At 42.0% G+C, this 22,142-nt stretch overlaps 1 protein-coding gene across 1 annotated transcript in view; it reads right to left on the bottom strand.

The window, feature by feature from the left end:
* The window catches only part of ROR1 (receptor tyrosine kinase like orphan receptor 1), a 398,988-nt gene that overhangs the window by 154,606 nt on the left and 222,240 nt on the right, over positions 1 to 22,142 (bottom strand). The window contains exon 2 of the mRNA XM_023257832.2: positions 16,383 to 16,454. Coding sequence (XP_023113600.1) covers positions 16,383 to 16,454 — 72 coding nt within the window. The remainder of the gene's footprint in view (positions 1 to 16,382; positions 16,455 to 22,142) is intronic.

Raw genomic sequence — 22,142 nt, 5'->3', positions numbered from 1 at the left:
TTAATAAGGCCAATAAAAATGATGTCATTGGGGCGCCTGGGTGGCGCAGTCGGTTAAGCATCCGACTTCAGCCAGGTCACGATCTCGCGGTCCGTGAGTTCGAGCCCCGCGTCAGGCTCTGGGCTGATGGCTCAGAGCCTGGAGCCTGTTTCCGATTCTGTGTCTCCCTCTCTCTCTGCCCCTCCCCCGTTCATGCTCTGTCTCTCTCTGTCCCAAAAATAAAAATAAAAACGTTGAAAAAAAAATTAAAAAAAATGATGTCATTAAAAATATTTAATGACACAGAAAGAGGTTTGTGATGTTGTTAAAAAAAAAATGCTGTTTACAATAGAGAATGCTCCAATATGGTTCCATTTTAGTAAATACATATATAAAAACATGTGCATAAGAAAAGACTAAAAGAACATGTGGCTATATAACTTTGGCATAATTTCATTTCCTAGGTTTTCTACAACAAATACAATGAGCTTCTATAAGTACTTTCAAATCTAGACTTTTTTAAGAGAAGGAAATGATTTAAGGAAAACAGCAATAAAAAGCTCAGAAGAGGGGTGCCTGGGTGGCTCAGTCAGGTGAGTGTCCGACTCTTCATTTTGGCTCAGGTCATGTCCCAGGGTTATGGGATCGAGCCCTGCATCAGGCTTTGCCCTGACAGTGTGGAGACTGCTTGGAATTCTCTCTCTCCCTCTCTCTGCCCCTCCCCCACTCACATGTGCACTCTCTCAAAATAAATAAATAAACCATAAAAAAAAAAAAGTACAGAAGGCCCTCCAGGCCCAGGCCCACCTCACCTCAAACGATCTGAGCTGCTGAACCCAATTTCCTAACAGTAGCCTCCTGGAGACCTTAGTTTTCCTGAAATAAGACTTAATAAGGCTGCTTCCATTGACCCTGGGGAAAAGGACCCAGGTTGTTTAGGTGAATTCTTAAGTGGTCTTTCAAGATATCCCCAAGCCTTTCCTAAGTCTCTCTCTCAGCAGGATGAGTGCAGCAGAGAGCTGACAGGACACGCCTAGCAGGTTTGTGCAGCACAAGAGGAATAGGCTACAGCAGGCAATCCTGACTTGACCAGGACCCCTCTGTCATCAACACCTAAGAGGCACTCATTTCAAGGCCAGCAGCTCAAGGTCTGCCCAGGATTTACCTGTGATCCAGGCCCAAGGTTTGATAAGATTGTCATGATCGGCCTGATTCCCACAGGGAACTGTTAGCAGGGAGATGCCCAATGCCAGCAGACAGGCTTTCTCTGAGCTCATGTCTTCAATGAGGTTGTACTATCCGCCCCCCGCCAGCTCCCCGGCCCAAACATCCCTATTCATCTGAACAAACTTTATTATAAAGCAAAGAAACAAGAACAAAACATGCACAAATAAAAGACAACTGTATCAACAGCAACAAAAAGTACAGTAGTGTCTGTAAAAACAGACACTACTAAGATTCTACTATTGTCATAGTTCTTGTAACACACATGCCTGGTAAGCAGCTGGGGGTGATTTCTGATGACCTGGTGGTTCTTGATGTAAAAATAAAGACTAGAAAAACATATGCAGATCAACTGTACAGCTTATAGAGCACAACATTATCATCTTAGGATGTAAAATTGATCTCAGAGGACATTATTACTCCTGCGTGACAAGTGAGAGCCCCGAAGTTCTGAGAGGTTGAGGGACTGGCCCAAGGTTACTCTATCAGTTAGTGGCCATGGCAGGGCTCTGACTTGGGTTAGGGGCAGTAGCACTAAGTGAAAACAATTTCAGCATGGACATGTCAAACTCACCTGTGTGGCCCTCACGGCACTAGCAGTACATAAGAATAGCATGCTTATCAACGTGTCTATTTTATTGATTTGGTGTTTTTGTTTTTGTTTTGTTTTTTGCTTTATTGAGGCAAAATTCATATAACATGAACCATTTTAAAGTGAATAAATAATTTAGTGGCATTTAGGACACTCACAATATTACATAGCCACCATTTCTATCTAGTCCCAAAACATGTCTGTCACCCCCAAAGGAAACACTATACCCATTAGGCAGTTGCTCCCTGTTACCCCTTATCCCAGTCCCTGACAACCTCTACTTTTTGTCTCTGTACATTTAACTATTATGAAATTTTTTTTACATGAATGGGACATGACACTTTTTGTATCTGGCCTCCTTCATTCAGTGTAACATTTTTGAGGTTCATCCATGTTATATCATGTATCAGTATGCCATTCCTTTTTATGGCTGAGTAATATTCCATTGTATGTCTATCTCAGACCGTGTCTGTCTATTCATCCACTAATGGGCTTTTGGGCTCTTTCTACCTCCTGGCTCTTATACATAGTACTTCTGTGAACATGCATGTCCATGAATCTGTTTGAGTACTGGTTTTCAATTATTTGGGGGTATATATGAGTTTTCTTATTTTCTTATGTATTTCACTTATATTTTATCTGACTACAGGAGTATAGGATATTTACTGAAGAAAGTGTGGAAAGTAGAACGAAAACACAAATAAAAAAAATCACCTAAGGCTAATGAAGAATATCCTCTTCCAGAAAGGATATTTTATAAGCTAAAAAGCTTATAACCTTATTCTATTTTTCCTCCCTATAAACATAGATTATTATTTTAGAACTTGGTAGTCACTGAGAATACGGACATTGTAGTCAGAAAAACCTGGATTTGAATCCTGGCTCTGTCATTTATTAGCTGAGTCACGTCACCTCTGTAAGCTTGATTTCCCAGTCATAAAATGGACACAATAGTACCTAGCTCCAGGGTTTTCATGGCAGATTAAATGCGATGATGTTGAGGCGCCCTGGCGGCTCAGTCAGTTAAGCATCTGACTTTGGCTCAGGTCATGATCTCACAGTTTGTGAGTTGGAGCCCCACGTTGAACCTGGAGCCTGCTTCAGATTCTGTGTCTCCCTCTCTCTCTGCCCCTCCCCCACTTGCACTCTGTCTCTGTCTCTCAAAAATAAATAAACATTAAAAGTTTTTTGTAATGGGATGATGTTGTGATTCAAGTGTCTAGTATGGCACGAAGGACAGAACAGGCATTCAGGAAGTGTTAGCTGTGATAGTATTTCCCACACAGAGATTTGCTAACTCTACCATAATGTGAAGTTCAAAGAAGAGGAATTTTGTGTTTCTACCACTGTAGCTTTAGAGAAGTGCCCAGCACACAGCTGGCACTCAATAAGTATCTGTGGAGTGAATGAGTGAATATAAATGTTGGGGAAAATTTGGACATTAGAGATCTGGGTAGGATCTCTGGGAAAACTCAGCTGAGTTCAGAAGACAACGGCCATGGATGGAAAATTCTTGCAAGTCATTCTGCATTCTGCATAAGCATATTCCAGGGGCTGAAGTTGGTCAGGTCTGACTTCGGGCCCACATAAAATGGAATCATATGCAGAAAACAGAAAATAAGTTCGTCTTAGTTGCAACAATTGGGGGCAGAGCGAGGAGCCCTCCAAGGCATGTGGTGAGTTGTACTCCCTAAGCTGCTGGACCAGCTAAGTCTCGGAGCTTTTTTCAAAGCAAATGAAGCATTTGATGGAATAAACCCAGGCAAAGAGATATTTAAGCATAGGGCCTTGACAGGAACTGCCCTGAAGTAATATCGCTTGGAACTAAAGAGATGATTAGTGAGCTTCTCATAGCCCTACAGGAAATCTTGCTTGGCACAGGAATGCAAAATTTTCCAACCTTGTCTAAAAACAGTTTCCCCACACTCCACTGCCTCATAATGATGTCTGTAATGGATTGCAGAGCTCACTGCCTGCTGAAGGCCTCACTGCCTTCCTCCTGTTGTGGGTCCTTATCCCAACGAGGGACTTGCCCTGTTTGGGGACTGACTTCTCCTGCAAGCTCAGGAGGGCTAAAACGGAGATAGAGGCATGGTAGTTCCCAGGAGACAAGCCAGAGAAGACGAAGGACTGACTCCTACCTCAGGTGGCTATTAGTAGGGCCTAGGCAGGGAGGATGTGAAAATCCTTTGTTCCAGCGTAACAGGCTGTTTTTATGTAGGTGTGTTTTCATACTTCTCCTGTAAAGCATCTCTCACTGCTAAAATGAAATTATTTTTAGTATATGTGAAATTCACTGTTAAAGTCTCTCTTCCACTAAATTACAGACTGTTTCTGTCTTGTTCACTAGTACATCTTCAGCCCCCAGTACAGGCTTTGAACCAATAACCAATAACCAATAACCAATAACCATTTGCTGAATAAATGAATCTAAGGAATTTTATTACAAATTTCAATTTAGTTAGAGGCCATATAGTATACTGGTCAAGGACATGGGTTTGAATTCTGGCTTCCTGGCTTTGCGACTTTGGGCAAATTGCTGAAATTGCTTTTTATCAGTTTCCTGATGTTGCTGTAACAAATTACTACAAACTTCGTGGCTTAAAAAAGCATTAATGTATTCACTCTCAGTTCTGAGGCTAGAAGTCCAAAATCAGACAGGACCATGATCCCCCTAGGGGCTCTGGGAAGGAATCCATTCCTTGCCTCTTCCAGTTTCCGGGCCCCCCCCCCGCCCAGCATTCCTGGGCTTGTGGCTGCCTCTCTCCAGTCTTCACATCACCCTCTGCTCTGTGGGTCTGTATGAAATCTCCTTCTGCCTTTATCTTATGAAAACACTTGCAGGTATCTAGGGCCAACCCAGATAATGCAAGATAATTTCTTCTCAAAATCCTTAATTTACATCTACAAACACCCTTTTTCCAGATAAGGTAAAACTCATAGGTTCTGGTAATTAGGACACGGACATATCTTGTGGGGGTGGGGGGCACCATTCAGCCCATGACACTTCTCAAAGGCTTTTTTTTCTCCCCCATCTGCAAAATGGACACACTATCTCTTAGAATTATTATGAGGATTAAGTGTGACAATGCATATAAGTCTCTTAACATGACTTATGGCAGATGAAAAGCCCTCAATAGATGGGGGCAGGGAGGTATTACTCCTGAAGGCCATAGAGAAGAAGTGATGGAGTTATGCCAACCCATTCAGACATTTAAAAATGTTTTCAGTATTAGTATCTATCTATTTATCTCTCTATTTATTTAACAGGGCAGGGACTTGAGCTCAGCCCTTTGACATGTCATTACATTCGGTATTCAAAATAGTGGAAGACGGGTATTCTCTCCATTTACACCCCATTTAACCAAAGCTCAATTTTCAAGAACCTGAGTTAGCCACAGAGTTTAAATTATACACCAAGGACTTCTTCCTCCAAACCCAGTTCTTCTCTATACCACCTCAGAAAATTAAGGACAGAAGTGGAGAAAGTTCCAAGCTTCTGCACATGGATAAATCACTTGTTAGAGAACGTTATGGAAGAAGCCAACTACGGTGCAGATTAGCCTGGAAGAACTTGAAAACACTGGTCCTCAAACTTCGTTGCAAGCTAGAATCACCTGGGAAACCTTTCAAGTACAGACTGTATAGAACAACGAAATCAGAATTGGGATGAGGGACAGACCCTGACATTAATAACTCTTAAAACTCCCCAGATAATTACAATTACAGCTGAGGTTAAGAGCTACTGCTCTCTCAGCAGTTCTCAGGCTTTGGTGGGCATCAGAATCACCCAGGAAGTTGGTGAAGATACAGAGGATTAGGGTTTCCTCTGCTTCAGTGAACCTGGGTCTTCCCAGGTGATTCTGATGCCCACCGAAGTTTGCAAACAATGACTCTAAAGTACCTTTCAACTTTGGTGTTCTGTTTTCCACTACTCACTTGTTTATTTCTCTATGTATTCAAACACCTGTACTAGAGTCGGAGCTACAGGGACACATAAATAAGACATAATTGCTGTCTCAAGATTCCTGGCAAGCTGTTCTGCTGCCCCCACTCTCCACAATGCTCCTCCTAGCTGGCCCTCCTGCTAAGAATGGAAGATCCATGAGGACATTCCAAAGAAGATCCTCCTGTTAAAATGAAGAAGATGCTTAGTGAGTATTTCTTGCATGAGGAAGAAGGGAAGGAGAGGAAAAACATGAAAATAAGCATCACCCAGCAGTGTGGGGGGCTTCCCCACGTCCCCCACGGAGTAAGGCATGGTCACCTATGATGTCAGGAAAGGCTTCTTTGAAGAGGTGAGGTCTGAACGGGGTTTACAGGGATGACAAAAGCTTGAGAAGGGTACTCTCATCATAGCAAGCACCAAAATTTTCACAGAGTCCTGAAATAAGGTGGGAAACAATTACTGGTTTGGTTCTACAACACAGCAAGCAGGAGCAGAGGGTCAGGATCTGTGGGAGCTGAGGCAGGAGCCAGATGGCAAAGCACTTTCTATGATCATCCTTCTCCTGCCCTTAGCCAAAAGGCCTCTAAGTCTAAAAGTCCCTATGAGTTTTTGAGCAAAGCTTGACCAAAGCCATAGGCCCGGGATTAGAAAGGCCTATGATCTCTTCGAACAGGACCTCAGTTGTCCACAAAGTTCTAGAAGAACCCTGAGACCAAACTCCAATACCATCTCTGAAGTGGGTGAAGAGTAGGTTCCCTTAGCAGGCAGGTTTGAATCCAAACTAAAAGACATGCTGGCAAGGAAAAGGATGGCCTGAGCAAATCAAGAAACTCTTTCTCTGTTGCCTCCTGATTATTATGCGTCCAAGAGTGTGCCTGGTCTTAGCCAGCAACTACCGCAAGTGGTACCAAGGGAGTAAGGAATCTGAGACCCATGATAGGAGGTAGATTCATCTCTATCCCAATTCTAAATGGTAAAAACAGGAGCATAAACATTTCCAAGCTTGTTTGATTGTTCCTCTTCCTCAACTGGGCCATAGTTGCTGGGAGCGGGGAGCTCTGTTCTCCTCTCACAGCCAAGCTGGTCTTTTGTGGGACATCCTAAGCTCTGGCACCAAGAGCTGGAGCTGGAAAGACCCCTGAGTGGTAAGGCTACTCTTCTGCTCCTGTGGTGGTGCCCACCGGCAGCCCCTCCCCTTTGAGCAGGATTTGCAGAAGCAAAATTGACCATAAAGGGGCATTTTCCCTGTATTTTATGACAGAATTCCATAGGCCTCGTTTTGGAGGTTCCTTCACTGAAAAAAATAGACTTATAAAGTAAAACAGATTAACAAGAGTCCTGGAGAGCACAGCTTGTTTGGAGGGGAACTGATTTCACGTCACATGTTCCCATCCTGGGTTCTAGGTGAAGGGACCTAACTAACAAGGGATAGTTAGTTAGCAAGGGACAAAGCAGACCCAGCAGAGCTGGCAAGCAGCCCCCTACTTTCCTATCAAGAAGATATTCTTCTCACTGCTTCCAGGCCTAGAACAGATTTTTTTTTTTTTTAATTAACCGCTATTACAGAAAAGGAAACTCATGGTTGAGACTAGCTTTGTATGGTCAGGAAGAGCTTATCTGAGTGGATGACAATTGTGCCCAAGATCTGAAAAAAGGAAGAGGATTCTGGGTAGAAGGAACAGCATGTCAAATGCTCCTGGTCAAGAAAAGAGCTTGGCTTGCTGGAGAAGCCTAAAGGAAGCGAGTGCATCTGGTGCATAGTGGGCATGGGAGAGCAGTGCAAGGTGGAGTTTGAAAGAGAGAGAGGCAATGATGGATCGATCCTCAGGGCCCTGTTTGAATCTGCCCAACTACTGCCCCAAAGCTGCAATTTCCTGAACTGCTCTGGGATTCTGCCCCTGTCCTTTATGTAATTATAGAAGTATAATCCCTTTGTGCTTCGGACTTCTTTTTTTAATTTTTTTTAATGTTAATTTATTTTTGAGAGAGAGAGAGAGAGAGACAGAGCATGAGTGGGGGAGGGACAGAGAGAGTGGGAGACACAGGATCTGAAGCAGGCTCCAGGCTCTGAGCTGTCAGCACAGAGCCCAACTTGGGGCTTGAACCCACGAACTGTGAGATCATGATCTGAGCTGAAGTCAGACGCTCAACCGACTGAGTACCCAGTCCTGTGTTTCGGACTTCTAATTTGAAAATTTTTCTCCACAAAAGGGACCTTATTCAAAATATTGCCTTTTTTTTTTTAAGTTAATGATCAGATTATAATTGGTAACAATAATCCCTTACACTTAGATATTTTAAAGTAGTATATACACATCCAGAATCACTTTTAGAAAAATTTCTTTTCATGAAAAGTAGTTCCAAGAATTTTAAAGCTGGACTGGACAATAGAACATCTCTTCATGGAGGAAACATGGGCTCGGATATTTACCTAAGATTTCAGCTGTTTTTTCGTTAGAGCAGCACCTTTGAATGGAAATATAACACAAGCTACCCAAGGAAGATCATGTGTAATTTTAAATTGTCTAGTAGTCACAATAAAAAGGATTAGGTAAAATTAATTTTACAATATATTTCACTTAGTTCAATACACGAATATTTATCATTTTAACGTGTAGTCAGTATGAAAATTATTAATAAGATATCTTAAGGTCTTTTATCATGCCAAGTCTTTGAAATCCACTGAGTGTTTTCCACTTATACTACATCTATCTCATTTTGGATTGGTCACATTTCAACTATTCAAATAGCCACAGGTGTCTACTGACTACTGTTCAAGACCATGCAACACTGGGGCCTCATAATGGGTAAGGCAGCCAGAACGAGGGTGGATACCTCCCTTTTTACAGATGAGAACACTGAGGTCCAGAGCTTACTTGACAGATCACTGACCTGTTGGCAGACTTGAACTGGGACCAGATTCTAGGTTCCTTGTCACGTGTTCTTTCCCATATTATACTTCCCTCCCCTTGGGCATAAGGAGGAGGAGTGGAAAGCACAAAAACTACCAGAAACAAGTGCCCATCTGTACTGGAGAGGGCGATGGGGCTTCATACTTCTTAAACTCTTAGAACCTTTGGGGTTGATGCCTCCTCTCCCATTTTCCATATGAGGATCCAGAGGCTCCAAGTGTTTCTGTTACTGATTTTGGCAAGATGATATCTGTTCTTTAAAGAAAATGCTACTATCAGTATTAGGAAGATGTTGCTTGAGGCTGTAGGAGCCAAGAATAGGCTGTCCCAAGATGGGCCACTGTGGCATGGACATTATTTTGAGTTAAAGGTAATCAAAACCCAGCAGATGTGGGAAAAGCTCTCTTCCTGATCCTCAGCTGCTTAAATTTACACTGGAGAAGACAGCCTGCAACAGGAAGAGAGCTATTAACAGAGACTCCCCTTTACCTAAGAAACTTATCTGCATAATAGGGCAATCTTGTTTTTCTAAACATCTCCTTTCACCTTCCTGCACAATGGCCTTCCTCCTTTTTGTATCCTTAGGCCCTACCCCTCTCCTTAGCTTCTATAAGCTTCATGTTGCCTCATTGTCTTTAGAATCTCATGTCTGTGTGGATTACACCTATTAAATTTGATTTTCTCCTGTTAATCTGTCTCATGTTAATTTGATTCTAAGTCCAGCTAGAAAGACCTCAATGGGCAGAGGACGGTCTTCCTGCCCAACAAGGCTGACACCTGCTGAATTGAGGCCTCTTAAACATTGCAGGGCCACCCTAGGGATTCCACGAGGAATTTTTCCAACCAACTACCAGTTCTGAAGATGGGACATAAGCTCTCAGAGACCCCAGTCCTAGGGGGACTGTTCTTGAGCCTGCCAAGTACTAACACTCCTGATCCAGTTCATCCTTACATTGTTCTTCACCCGCTGCCACTGCTCCAAATCCATACAATCAGGAGCATAAGAAAAGCATGCAGCTACCTCATTTGAGCTAGCTGTGAACTAAGGTCCAAACTACAGGACAGTCACTATCATTTAAATAGACTCTCTAAGTGCCATGGATAAATCCAGTAACAGAAAAAGGGGACAAGAGGAAGCAATCACTCCTGAACCAGAGAACCTGGTCACATTTCTTTACAGTCAAGCTCTCAGGGAAGAGGTGGGCTAAGGGACTGAGGCCAGCATGTATCCATCTGTCTACTATGACCATGCAAACAGATGCCCTTGGCACAACACACAAGTGTGGCCCATAGATGTGTCTGTTGGCCAGGAAAAGTCTTAGGTGATGGATACGAATGCCCCCACTCCAGAGGTGAGCAAAACGAAGCTCAGAATCCTAGTAACTCCAGATCTCATGCTCATAAGAACCACACTGTATACTTCCCTACTATGTGTAAAGCTCTCAGGTAGTAGAGAAAGCCAGGTCTCCATTTAAAAAAGCAAACCAGGACAAAAATACCCCCAAATCTAGTCTGTCAGCACAGAGAACTATTTACAGTTGGAAGCAGGCCTCAGTATTTTTTTAAGTAGGAGGCTCCCTCCCTTTCTGCTACCTACGGGTGCAATTTCCAGTCCTTTCTCCAAAAGAAACATTTGGCTTTCTACAGAGAACCTCTGAGACCTCATGTGACTGAAAATGGAAGAAGGGGAAAGAGGCCCTCATCACACCCCATCCCAAACCCCCCCTAGGGAAGCTGAGGTTGGGCCCCTGTAGATCCATTTATTTTAGAAGGTACTTGGTTCTAAGGCATTTGTTTCAGAAATTACCCCCCTGCCCCATCAATAGTAGCTTTCAACGGCTCTTCCCGGGTGGCCTTGTCTCTTTTAAATTTCATTTCCTGTTGGAAAGGATAAACAGGTAACTGTTTAATGCCACTGACTGGACTCATTTAACAGAAAAACAGGACCTGAGTGAGGCCGGGGAACCAGGGTGGAGTTGATAGGTGGAACAGAGCAGCTGGGTGAAGAGAAAGACATTAAAGAATATCAAATGATGGGGTTTATTTTACTGCTTCTGCATGTGATGAAACTTACCCCACAGGAGGAGGGGATATGAATGCATAGGAGACAGTGTAACCAGCTGCCATGTTGAACATGGATCCCTGGACTTGGCCTAGAGGCTTTGGTGGAAATCCTGCACTCCCACTCACCACGGGTGCCCTTCAGCCAACTCCTTTAAGCCTGATAAGCCTCAGTTGCCTTTCTCTTCTACCATACAAGGTGGTATGAATTCAAATGATGTATGCAACATGCTTATTAGCAAGTGCCTCACACACAGTAGGTATTCACCTGCAGCAGCTATGAATTGACATAGCTGAGATATGAACCCAAACAATTTAGCATCATGTTTCCTACTGCATACCATACATTGCGTTGGGCAATAAGAACATGCCAATAGATAAGAGAGCCCCTGACTTTAAAAAAGGCAGGCACAAAATAGATAATTTCAATACAGCATGGTAAGGACTGTGATCAAGATAGACATGGGGTGATATGGTAGCCCACATATGAAGCATTCAGGGGCACTGTTGATGGCATGGTCGATGAGACTGACGAAAGCATTCATTCATCCTCTCTCTCTCTAGAATACAAGGTCCAGCAAAGTAGGGATACAGCCTATCTTATTCAGCACTATGCCCATTAGAAGCCCTGTGGGAAAAAGGGGGTGAGGGAATACTTAAGGCACTGCTTAAGTAAGGAAGCAGTTAGCCAGGAGGAGAATGAGGTTAGAGGCAATCCAGTCAGAAGAAACTGCATGAACAAAGGTGCAGAGACTGAAGTAGAGCCAGATATTTAGGGAATTAGAAGCAGGTTGTTGAAATAAGTGGAGTATAAAGTAGGGCCCTGGGTAGCTCAGTTGGTTGAGTGTCCGACTCTTCAACTCTTGATTTTGGCTCAGGTCATGATCTCGCAGTTCAGGGTTTGAGCCCTGCATTGAGCTCCGTGCTGACAGCGCAGAACCCACTTGTGATTCTCTCCTCTCTCTGCCCCTCCACTTGGCTCTCTCCCAAAATAAATAATAAAAAACTTAAAAAAAAAAGATAAGTATTTAAAATATGGGGGTAGGGATAGGTGAGAGGAATCAGCAGAGGTAAGCCCATGGAGAATCTTGATCATCAAGCTAAGAAGTGTGGTGCTGGTGTGGGTGAACATTCACATATGGAAGGCCAGAACAGGTGTGGGCTGGTTGAACAAGATCTAAAATCTCTAAAATATGCTTTCCCTACAAGCCTGCCAAAGTACCTATGATTTTTTTTTTTACTATAAAGCCCAAAGTAATAATCATATTAACCAAAACCAGCTGTTACTTCTTACTCTCCAATTAGTTTATCAGATTTGCTAGCCAGGTCAACTTTCACAACAACCATATGAAGTCATTACCCTTTATTATCTCATCTTACAAATGAGAAGACCAAAGCACAGATCGGTTGAGTGGCTTGCTCAGAGTCACATAGAATGTAGGTAGCAGATACAGGATTCAAACTTAGTTACCTCCGTCCCAGAGTTTGTTCTCTTGACTGCCATATTATCTCAAATCTGTCTTCCAGTTCACTATTTCCCTCTTCAGCTGAATGCATCCACTGTTTAACCCACTTGATGAACTTGTAATTTCTATAACTCTATTTTTCAATTCCAGAATTTCTATATAGTTCTTTTAAAATCTACTTTAAAAAATCATACTATCTTGTACTTGACCTATGGCTTCTATTTCCTCATCTCCACAAAACATTTTATGTATGTACATATGTATAAAGTTTCCCATGAAACTTTAAAAAAATTTTTTTTACATTTATTTATTTTTGAGAAACAGAGTGAGACAAAGCATGAGCAGGGGAGGGGCAGAGAGAGATGGAGACACAGAATCTGAAGCAGGCTCCAGGCTCTGAGCAAGTGGTCAGCACAGAACCTGATGTGGGGCTCCAACTCACAAACTGTGGGATCATGACCTGAGCTGAAGTCAGACGCTCAACCCACTAAGCCACCCAGGTGCCCCCCCGATGAAACATTTTTTAAATGTTTATTTATTTTGAGAGAGAGAGAGAGAGAGAGAGAGAGAGAGAGAGAGATCGATCATGAGTGGAGAAGGGGCACAGAGAAAGGGAGAGAGAGAGGGGAAGAGAATCCCGAGCAGGTTCTGAGCTGTCAGTGCAGAGCCTGATGCAGGGCTCAAACTCAAGAACTGTGAGATCTTGAGCTGAAATCAAAAGTCACAACTTTAACCGACTGAGCACCACTCAAGCTCCCCTCCCATGAAACTTTTTTTTAACGTTTATTTATTTTGAGAGAGAGAGAGAGAGAACAAGCAGGGGAGGGGCAGAGAGAGAGAGAGAGAGAAAGAGAGAATTTGAAGCAGGCTCCACACTTTGTGCTGAGCCTGGAGTGGGGTTCGATCTCACAACTGAGATCATGACCTGAGCCAAAATCAAGAGTAGGACGCTTAACCAACTGAGCCACCCAGGCACCCCTCCCATGAAATATTTTAAACATACATTCTCTCTCAAATTGGTCTATTGTCTTTAGTTTCCAAGTATGAGCTTTTCCATGTGTTTTGTCTACTGGCTCTTGCTAATGGTGGCTTTCTTTTATTCTTTTCCTGCATGTACTATAATTTTTAAAAGTAAACTTAACATCAGTAGGAGTTTGCCAGTCTTATTTAGTGGTTTTGATTTTAGAACTTTTGTTTTTGGTGGGAACGGAACACGTACTGTGATGGTGAGACAGTTTGTGAGCTGGTTTTAGGTTGTCCCCTGTCAGGGTCTCAGAGTTTAATCAATTCCAGACCAAGTTTTGACATTATCTTCTTGGTTTGTGGCTTGTATACTACATGAGAAGAACTTCAACCCCCAACCCCCATACAGCACAGGTTGGGGCTTGTATTTCCTGAGAGTGATCCCAATGTCCCAGGGTGGTTTGTGGACTACCACACATATCCTCAGCAGAATTCTCCTTCTTGCATGCTTGGTCCTCACTAACAGCTTAAGCAGTGAGGTGGTTTCCTATGGCCTCAGTTCTGATCCCCAAAGGGTATTGAAACTCTAGCCCCTAAGAACCATACTCATTGTTTTTATAAAACAATTTTTATAAAATATTTTTATAAAATCTTTTAATTCCTTCTTGCTGATCATTGCTCTACCATTGAGTTTGCTCTTCTGGCACCTGGAGATTTATCTTTTTTGTGTGCCAGCCTGGCGATGATCTTTTTTTTACATTGTATATTTTCATCAGCATCTCTCTGTAATCAGGGGGGAATGTGCCTTGACAGCTCAATCTATCAAATTGACCAGAAGGCTTTGATTATACATTTAGATACCAGTCCTTTCCACTTGACTCTGTGTTCACAGAGGACAGAGACCTTTGTCTCATTCATCTTTCACTACTAATTTTTCAGACAGTGCCCAGACCAGAGTAGGAAGCAAAAAAGATTTGGCTGATGAATAAAAGAATTAATCAGTTCTCTCTCACTCTAAATGGGAATGAAAGACCATATACTAATTATCTTCTAGAGAAATATGATACCAAGAAGCTCTGGAAAGCCATCCATGCCCTCTGGAAGGCTCATGTTGAATACACAAAAAGTTTGCCTTAGTCCAGCTTTGTAGCAAGTAGGTTCACTACTATTGACACTACTTTCTTGAAGGGCAACCACTGCTAATTACAGTCCTGGTCTGGTAGAAATTCAAAGTCTGGCAAGCTAGATTCTTGACTGGTGGCTCTGCTGCCTTTTTAGCAGATACTGATGTTCTTTTATAGCCATAATTAGAACCTGATCAACAACATGTAGTGTACAATGATATCATTTTTACTGTTGGTGCCATAAAGAGCTTGCCGATTAAGTTCACATTGTTTTTAAGTAGGCTCCACACCCAATGTGGGGTTTCAACTCATGACCCTGATATCAAAAGAGTTGGATGCTCTACCGACTGAGCCAGCCAGGCACCCCAAGTTCACATTCTTGAAAGCACCTTGCACAGTACTTGTCACATAGTGAGTACTGAGTTAAGATGTAGTGTGTTTTACGTCTTCTTTTACATTAAAAAAAATGTAAAAATATTTGTTGACAATCTATTGCCTCCTAGGCATCGTGCCTAGTGCAGGACATGGAAGGGAATAATATACAGTCCCTGCTCCAATCCTAAAGTAGAAAAAGAATGTCTACAGTAAATTTAACAATAGAAAATTATTCTAAATGTCCTCCTACTTAAAGTGAAAAGATATTTCACCTTATCCTGCCACCTTAAAATGCCTAATAAAGTATAACCATCAGAATATGGGTTACCTGGTTGACTCAGTTGGTTAAGCATCTGATTCTTGATCTCAGCTCAGAATAACCTTGCCTATTACTATTTTATAAGGTTCTCTCTCCTCAGAGAGGAAATACAACTCGCAGTGAACACATGAGCAGACAAAAGAGAGCTGATTATAAAAGGCATCTGACATAAAGGACAATGATTTTTGAGCTTTTATCACTATAATCCCAGAACCTAGAATCATGCCTGAAGTAAAGCAGAATAAGTTTGCTGCATGTTTTGCACATATATATACAGAGGTGTTCATCCACATATATGGCCTAAGTTGTCACTCATTATTCCACACATTTATTGAGGATTCCTATGAACAAGAGTCTGTGTTAGATTTTGCAATGGAGACAAAGAAAAAAGAACAAGAACGAGAATAAGATAGAAATCCTACTTACAAGGAGCTTTCAGGCATAAGAATGAGACAGACAGGTGTATAAATTACCATGATATAACACAGCAAATGTTAAAAACAGAGAAAAGGTCTATGGGAGTTCCAAAGAAGGAAAGGCCACTTCCTGCTGAGGGATTAGATAAGACTGTGGCTAATATGGAATGTGTTGTTTTCAGTCTTGAAGGATAAGTAATTTGTGGCGTGCAGAAGGGAGAAAATGGGCACTGACAAAGAAAAAAAGGGGTGATTCAGATGGAAAGAATAGCTTACGCCAAAGGAGAGAGGCAGAAAAGCACAGAGTATATAAGAAGAAATATAAATTTTGCTGGAGATGCATAAAAGGATATAAAGGGGGCTAAAGAGAAATAAGGCTAGAAAGGTAAGATGAGCCACATTGCAGGGGCTTTGAAGGTGTCCTGATTTACCATTCCAGAACACAGGGTCTCTATCGAGTAACCAGAGCTTAGCATATGGTGGAGCTTAATTAATACTATGACAACTTCATAGCAGGAACCTGTTCCCCACGTGCACACAGGAAGCTGCCATCTGTACGCACAGGCAATTACAAACATTCCAAATACTCTGCCCTGAACCCTGCAAGCACATCAAATACTCACTGTAAAAGGTCACCCAGCAAACAGCTCTGATCAATCCTAGCTCAGGCAGAATCAAATCCCCTAAATAAGATCCACTAGATGCAATGTCAGGAAGGTCAGAAACAACCCTATTTCACATCTTGAAGCATTTTTACCATATGGAACATTTTAGAGGAAGAAGGGAAAGGAAAGAGGAAAAAAAAAAAACCCTCTCCAGAAATCATAGAATTCCAAGTAATCAAATATTAAATAATCACAAAGTAAGCAAGGGGTTTATTTTGGCCCCCACCTCCTTCTAATGATCTAAAAAGCAGCTGATTTCAAAGAAGGCCATGCCAGGATTAAAAATGGAGTTTCACGCCTCCCCCCTCCTCCTCCCCAGTGCATCCCCATTGTGTACCTTTGTCGAGTTCACTTGAAATGTTCCATGATGAGGTAGGCACTAACTCAGCAGTGACTGACAACTCTGTTTCTGGAAAGAAAAAGAAGGGAGGGGAGAAAGACAAGGGTGATATTAAATATATAAGTAACTTATGGGCTGTTAGAAGCATTACAGGAGATTTCCAAAGGCACTGCCTTCTGAGAGAGACCACTGCAATCCCATAGCTTATTAAACTGAACAGCCGCTCTGCTTGCCAGGCAGAGGCGCCTGCATTACAGAGTCTATCCAGATGAGCAATCTGTAGGCCAGATTCAAAGAGGTGTTGTTGTTTTTTTTTGCTTTAAAACATGGGCTTGAAAATTAAAATACAAAGATTTCATTAACAAAACAAACTAAACCTGCAGAAATGACTGAACGTTATCAAACATCAACTCTTCCTTTTCTTGTTAGAAGATCACTCTTAGACAATATATTCAATAGTCTTTCCATGAAAAATGAGAACTAAGTTTGCTCTTTCTGCTGATTTCACTTGCTGTGTTTGTGAATTGATAGCGTTTCTATTAATGGCGAAATCTATTTCTCTACATTGAAACTTAGAGTCAAGACAAATGAAAGCCAAGTTTTTGAATATGAGAGTCACGTGAGGTAACTAAACTCAAAAGACAATTTTCAAAACCACCATAAATTAAAGCAAACATGCAAATCAACAACAGAAAGGGCATAAGACACTATGAAGATTTAAAAACTCTACAGCAGTAATAGACTGTAATATACAAATGATGTTTTTATTGTTGTTTTTGAAATTTTAAGCCATGATGATGTCATGCACATTTTAATAGGGTTGCATTAACCTCCCCTTAGACCATACACACACACACACACACACACACACACACACACACACACACACACACACACACATGTACTTTAGTACATACAGAACTTTAGTACGGAGCAGAATCTTGGAGAACTCAGTGCCTACAACATTAGATAATGACACCCACATGAATCCATTTTCCTTCCTTCAATCTGGTACAGACATCATTAATCAATTATGGCTCTTTTTGCCTGTTAAACCTGAGATCTGCCTTAGAGTCTTTCCAGTACAGTGCTCTAGGTAGACACTAAAAATGGATCTGAAATGCAAGGTGAACTTTTTAGTAAGTGGAAGAACTGGGATTCAAATCCAGGTCTGTTTCTATCGCCTACATATCTCCTAGTAGCTCATGCTAGCTGGTACTCAGGTCTGTGAAACCTGATTTGTTTTTCATCTTACCTCTCTCTGGCTTCACCTTTTACCTAGATAAGCACACTTTCTACTGTTTCCTTATTTACTGATAGGGCTTGGCTGCCACTTGGCCATAGAAATCACACACCATAGTCAGTGAGCTTTGTCAAGAACAGGATGTTTATCCACTGAGACCTTGCAAAGACCCACTTCTAGTTTGTCTACTGGGTCTCTGATCAACCTGCCACCTACAGCAGAGACAAAAGGGTTGTTTGGTTTGTGCAGACCTCCTTGACTTGCCCTGTCCCAGCAGCAGGTGGGAAAGAAAGTAGACAAACCACGCATACCCTTCTTAGTGCAAGTGGCCCCAGTCCCCTCCTATGTCCTGAGCTAAAAATGGCACAGATTCTTTAAAGGGGACCTGAAGTCAGGTGCACAGTATGGCAGGAACCTCAAATCATATAAGATTGCAAAATATGAAAAGAAAAAGAAAACAGCATCCCAGGTGGGAAAAATGCTTAACACACAACCACAGTAGAAGGCAGGGCTGCTGGTATTAACCACTTGTCCTAGGAATGGGTATTTCATGCAGGTGACTTCATGAGGAAAAGCTAATTGTCTGTATCTGAGGGCCCTCCATGAAGGACTCCAACCACAGCTCCGCTTAACCCTGTTCCTGTTGCCACCTACTTTGGCTCTTTGAATAATGGCCCCTTGTTTGCAGTATTATGGACTACTGTGGTTCACCTTCCAAAAGGGCTCATCAAGCACTCCAATACCCAGACTTCAGGGAGCTTGGGAAGAGAAGCATGGCAGCCAAGGCAGCATTTCAGGCAAAGAAGCAAAAGGTGGGGAAGTGGTGGGATTAAGGCAGATCTTGACGGCATTTACATTCAATATTTTCATAGCTTCATCTTACTGCTGCTCACAGTTAAACTGCCAGAAATATAGGTTTCATTTTACAGTATTAATTTTTATAGAAAGTTAGCTCTATGTCCCTTGGTTTTTCTAACCTGACTTTGAATTGCTGATTGAGTATAATTTGGGACCGATGACAAATGAATAGTTTCTTGGCACTGCTAACAGTAAAATTATTCCCTATGTGTCCCTGGACACTAATTACTACTCGGTTCTTAGACTATGGCAAAGATAATTTCAATTCGCAAGCTCATTTAGTGATTGTGATGATTCTGAGGAATTCTGTACTCGGCCTCAAGATCTATTCCTTCAGATAACCACATGTTCAGCTTCTCGATAGAGTGATAATAAAAACAGATAAAATATTTTAAAATATGAATAACCTTCCTAAAAAATATTATCTTCCAAGGCCATATATTTTAAAAGAAAGGGTGATTATTTTATGTGAAAAGTTTAATGTTAGCAATTCTCCCTCACACACACACAAAATGATGTTTAAGAAGCTTCCCCTCCCCCAAAAGGAAGATTGACTTATATGTGAGAAAAATTCAGTACGTCTCAGCTTTGACTCCATGGAGTCAAAGGTTAGTAGTAGCTTTAGAGAGAGACACAACCATCAGCCTTGACCATGTAGGATCTCCACTAATGGATTCAGCTTCTTTCCTACCTCCTCATCATGGAAAAAGGAGGAGATATTTCCAAGGACATTTCATACCAGACTGGCAACATCTCTTTGTGTAAGAGTATTGTGGTAAGAGCAAATTAATATGTACCAATTAGTAGATAGTTGAATAGCTAAATTACTAATTTTGTGATCATAAGCAAGTTATTTAACATCTTTTGACCTCTATTTTCTCATCTGTAAAATGGGGACAATGAAAGCCACCTCACAGGACTGTGGTAAGGATTACATTAGATTGTGGTCCAAAAGGGTCCTGCACAGTGTCCAGCATAGAGTGAGCACTGAAGATCTTTTGTGACTTCCTCTCTGTCTAGTAAGGCAGATAATAGCCATCCTCTACATGGACATACTCCTGTTAGCTGCTACTTCACTGTCGAGGTTTGAAATAACACATTCTCCATGCTTTTAGAAAAGACTCTGTATTTCTCATGCCTTACTAATCTAAGCCAATCTTTTCATTTTTGTGAGGTTTTCCCGAATTGGTCACCAGTTCTCTTAAGAACATAAGTGTTTTTATGTACTTTTATCCAATTTAGGCAAATCAAGCATGTTTTAGAAAACTCCAGCCCTTATCTTCCCTGACCCCTGCAGGAGGGCAAACCATTCTTCTCCCGATTTAATCAATAGGAGCTATTATCTTTGCAGTTTCACTGATGATTGACTTCTTGGCACGGATTCTGCAAACCATAAGGTTTTGGTATTTAAGCCTGAACAGTGGGAGTGTTATTTGGAGGAAAGGAAAAAAAAAATAAGCCTTGAATCCTCCTCATTGATAAAAGCCTGTGCTCTCTGAAAGGATTACTGGTTCATCTCAGCAGTTGGCAGGTGGAGACCCAACGTTCACAGGATGTGGAAGCTCTTATAAGAAGCACCCAGCCATGCCACATCCTGTATCCTGATCCAGGGATACGTGACGTTACACAGACATAAACCAGCATACTCCAGAGACTAGAGGCCAGCCCAATGGTCACAAAGGCCAAGTGTGAGGGAACAAATGTCTATCCCATGGCCCTCCTTGACCAGAGACCCTGAGTCCCAGAATGTTGTATCTGGGTGTGCCTTAGCTATAATTCTGTTTTTTGCACCCACAAGATTTTGTGGGACATTACAGGATGTAGGGGGAGAGAGGACAAGAGGACAGGACTCTAGGCCCTCCTTCGTCAGGAACAATTTTCTGTTTCTCTCTTTAACGTATCAGATATTGTGGAAAAGTCTTCGATGCTCTAAACCAAAAACCAAACAAACAAACATTAAGCCTCTAATATGGTATGGTCTTCTCATTTTACAGATGAAGAAAGTGAGGCCCACAGTAGTCAGGTGATTTGGCGAAAATCACAGAAGTTCTAAGTAAAGCCAGGCCTTAGAAATGGCTTAGAAATAAACGCATGCTGCCTTCTCTCTGTGATCCATTTTCTACTGTCTGTGCCTCTAAGCTGTGATACGTACCCTTAGAAGCTAAGTTCAGAGAGACACACAGGGCATTTTCAAACAGCCAGGGTCAGTCCCACTAAACAGGCACACCCTTCTTCTCTGCTTATGATCACTGGGGGTCAGGGGAGGGTGGGAAGGAGGTGGGCAAGCTGATGGCTTTGAGTTGTCTGCTGAAGGCTCTTAGCCATGGTTGCTTCCTGACTCCAGTGCCTCAGTGGAGGAGAAGCCCATAGCCAGGTATCACCAAAAGTACCTATTTGGAAAAGTAACAGGCAGTTTATACTCTCTAACAGCACAAGGGGGTTAGTCAGCCAGGGCGTTGCTGCAGCTCTGGGATCACAATCACCCCACATCTAAGATCCTGAATGAGGGGTCCTTCAACTCTGGGGACTGAACTTACTGAGAGAGGGAAGTGAGAGCTTTTCTCACCCCAGGTGGGATAGTCAGGACTGGAGAATTACTATGCTCAGTGTCTACAAGGACCTTATAATCCTCAGTGGCCTCAAATTTGGATTTCTGATGTAATCTTTAAATGAAATTAACAGTACAGTCACAGAGAGAGAAGAGGGCACAATTTTGCCACCTTAAACCCCCTGCTCAGGAACCCAACCACACCACCTACACTGCACTATGAAAACATATTTTTTAAATAAAACCTGTAATGACTTTGTAAATAGCACAATTACTATAGAGGTGGCAAAGCCATAAACTTGTTGAAGAAAACTTTAAAGTATACTGAACTTTGCAGTATTGTTCATATTTTTATATAGAGGGAATTGTAAAAAGCAAAATAAAAAAAATGAGAAAGATAAAAAAGGTGTCCAGGTTTTCTTAATGTGTAAGGGGCTCAGAGATCTTGTCAAAAATCCATAGTTAGATACTATCTTCATTCCAAGATTGAAGAACCTGAGATTATTAAGACACTTTCTTGCCTACACAGCTTGTTAGGATAGAGGTAGGAATTCTGATCAATCTGAGCAGGGCGTCTGACAGCAGAACCAGAGGGTCTCCAAATGTGCCAAAATCAGGGGAGGGTGGGGAGGATCCTAAAAGGTGTATCCACTTTCTCTCTGGCTTAAGCCCCCTTCAGCCACAGGAAACCCCTGTGAACTCTAAGCGCTGCAGGATACAGTTTGAGACCCTGTACCTGAGACCACACACCTCCTCTCTATCAATGCCTGGTTTCCTAATTCTAAAACCCAAAAGGATAGTAAGGACCACAAGGGGAGGGGAGGAAATACTCCTTGACTCACCCTTATATGCCTCTTTTTTATTTGTACAGACTATTTCCTTCTTTAAATCTGTTAAATTAATATTACGGATCACATGCACTTCTTATATTTAAAGGGATTATGCTATACAAAGCGCCACAATGACATACATGTTCTTCAAAGCCAATAAAAGTAAACGTGAGGGGCACCTGGCTGACTCAGTGAATAGAGCATCTGCCTCTTGATCTCGGGGCTGTGAGTTCAAGCCTCACGTTGGGCATGGAGCCTACTTAAAAAAAAATCTTGAA

This window comes from Felis catus, chromosome C1 (genome assembly GCF_018350175.1).
Source record: "Felis catus isolate Fca126 chromosome C1, F.catus_Fca126_mat1.0, whole genome shotgun sequence".
Taxonomy (NCBI): domain Eukaryota; kingdom Metazoa; phylum Chordata; class Mammalia; order Carnivora; family Felidae; genus Felis; species Felis catus.
This window is presented reverse-complemented; position numbering and strand designations above follow the sequence as displayed.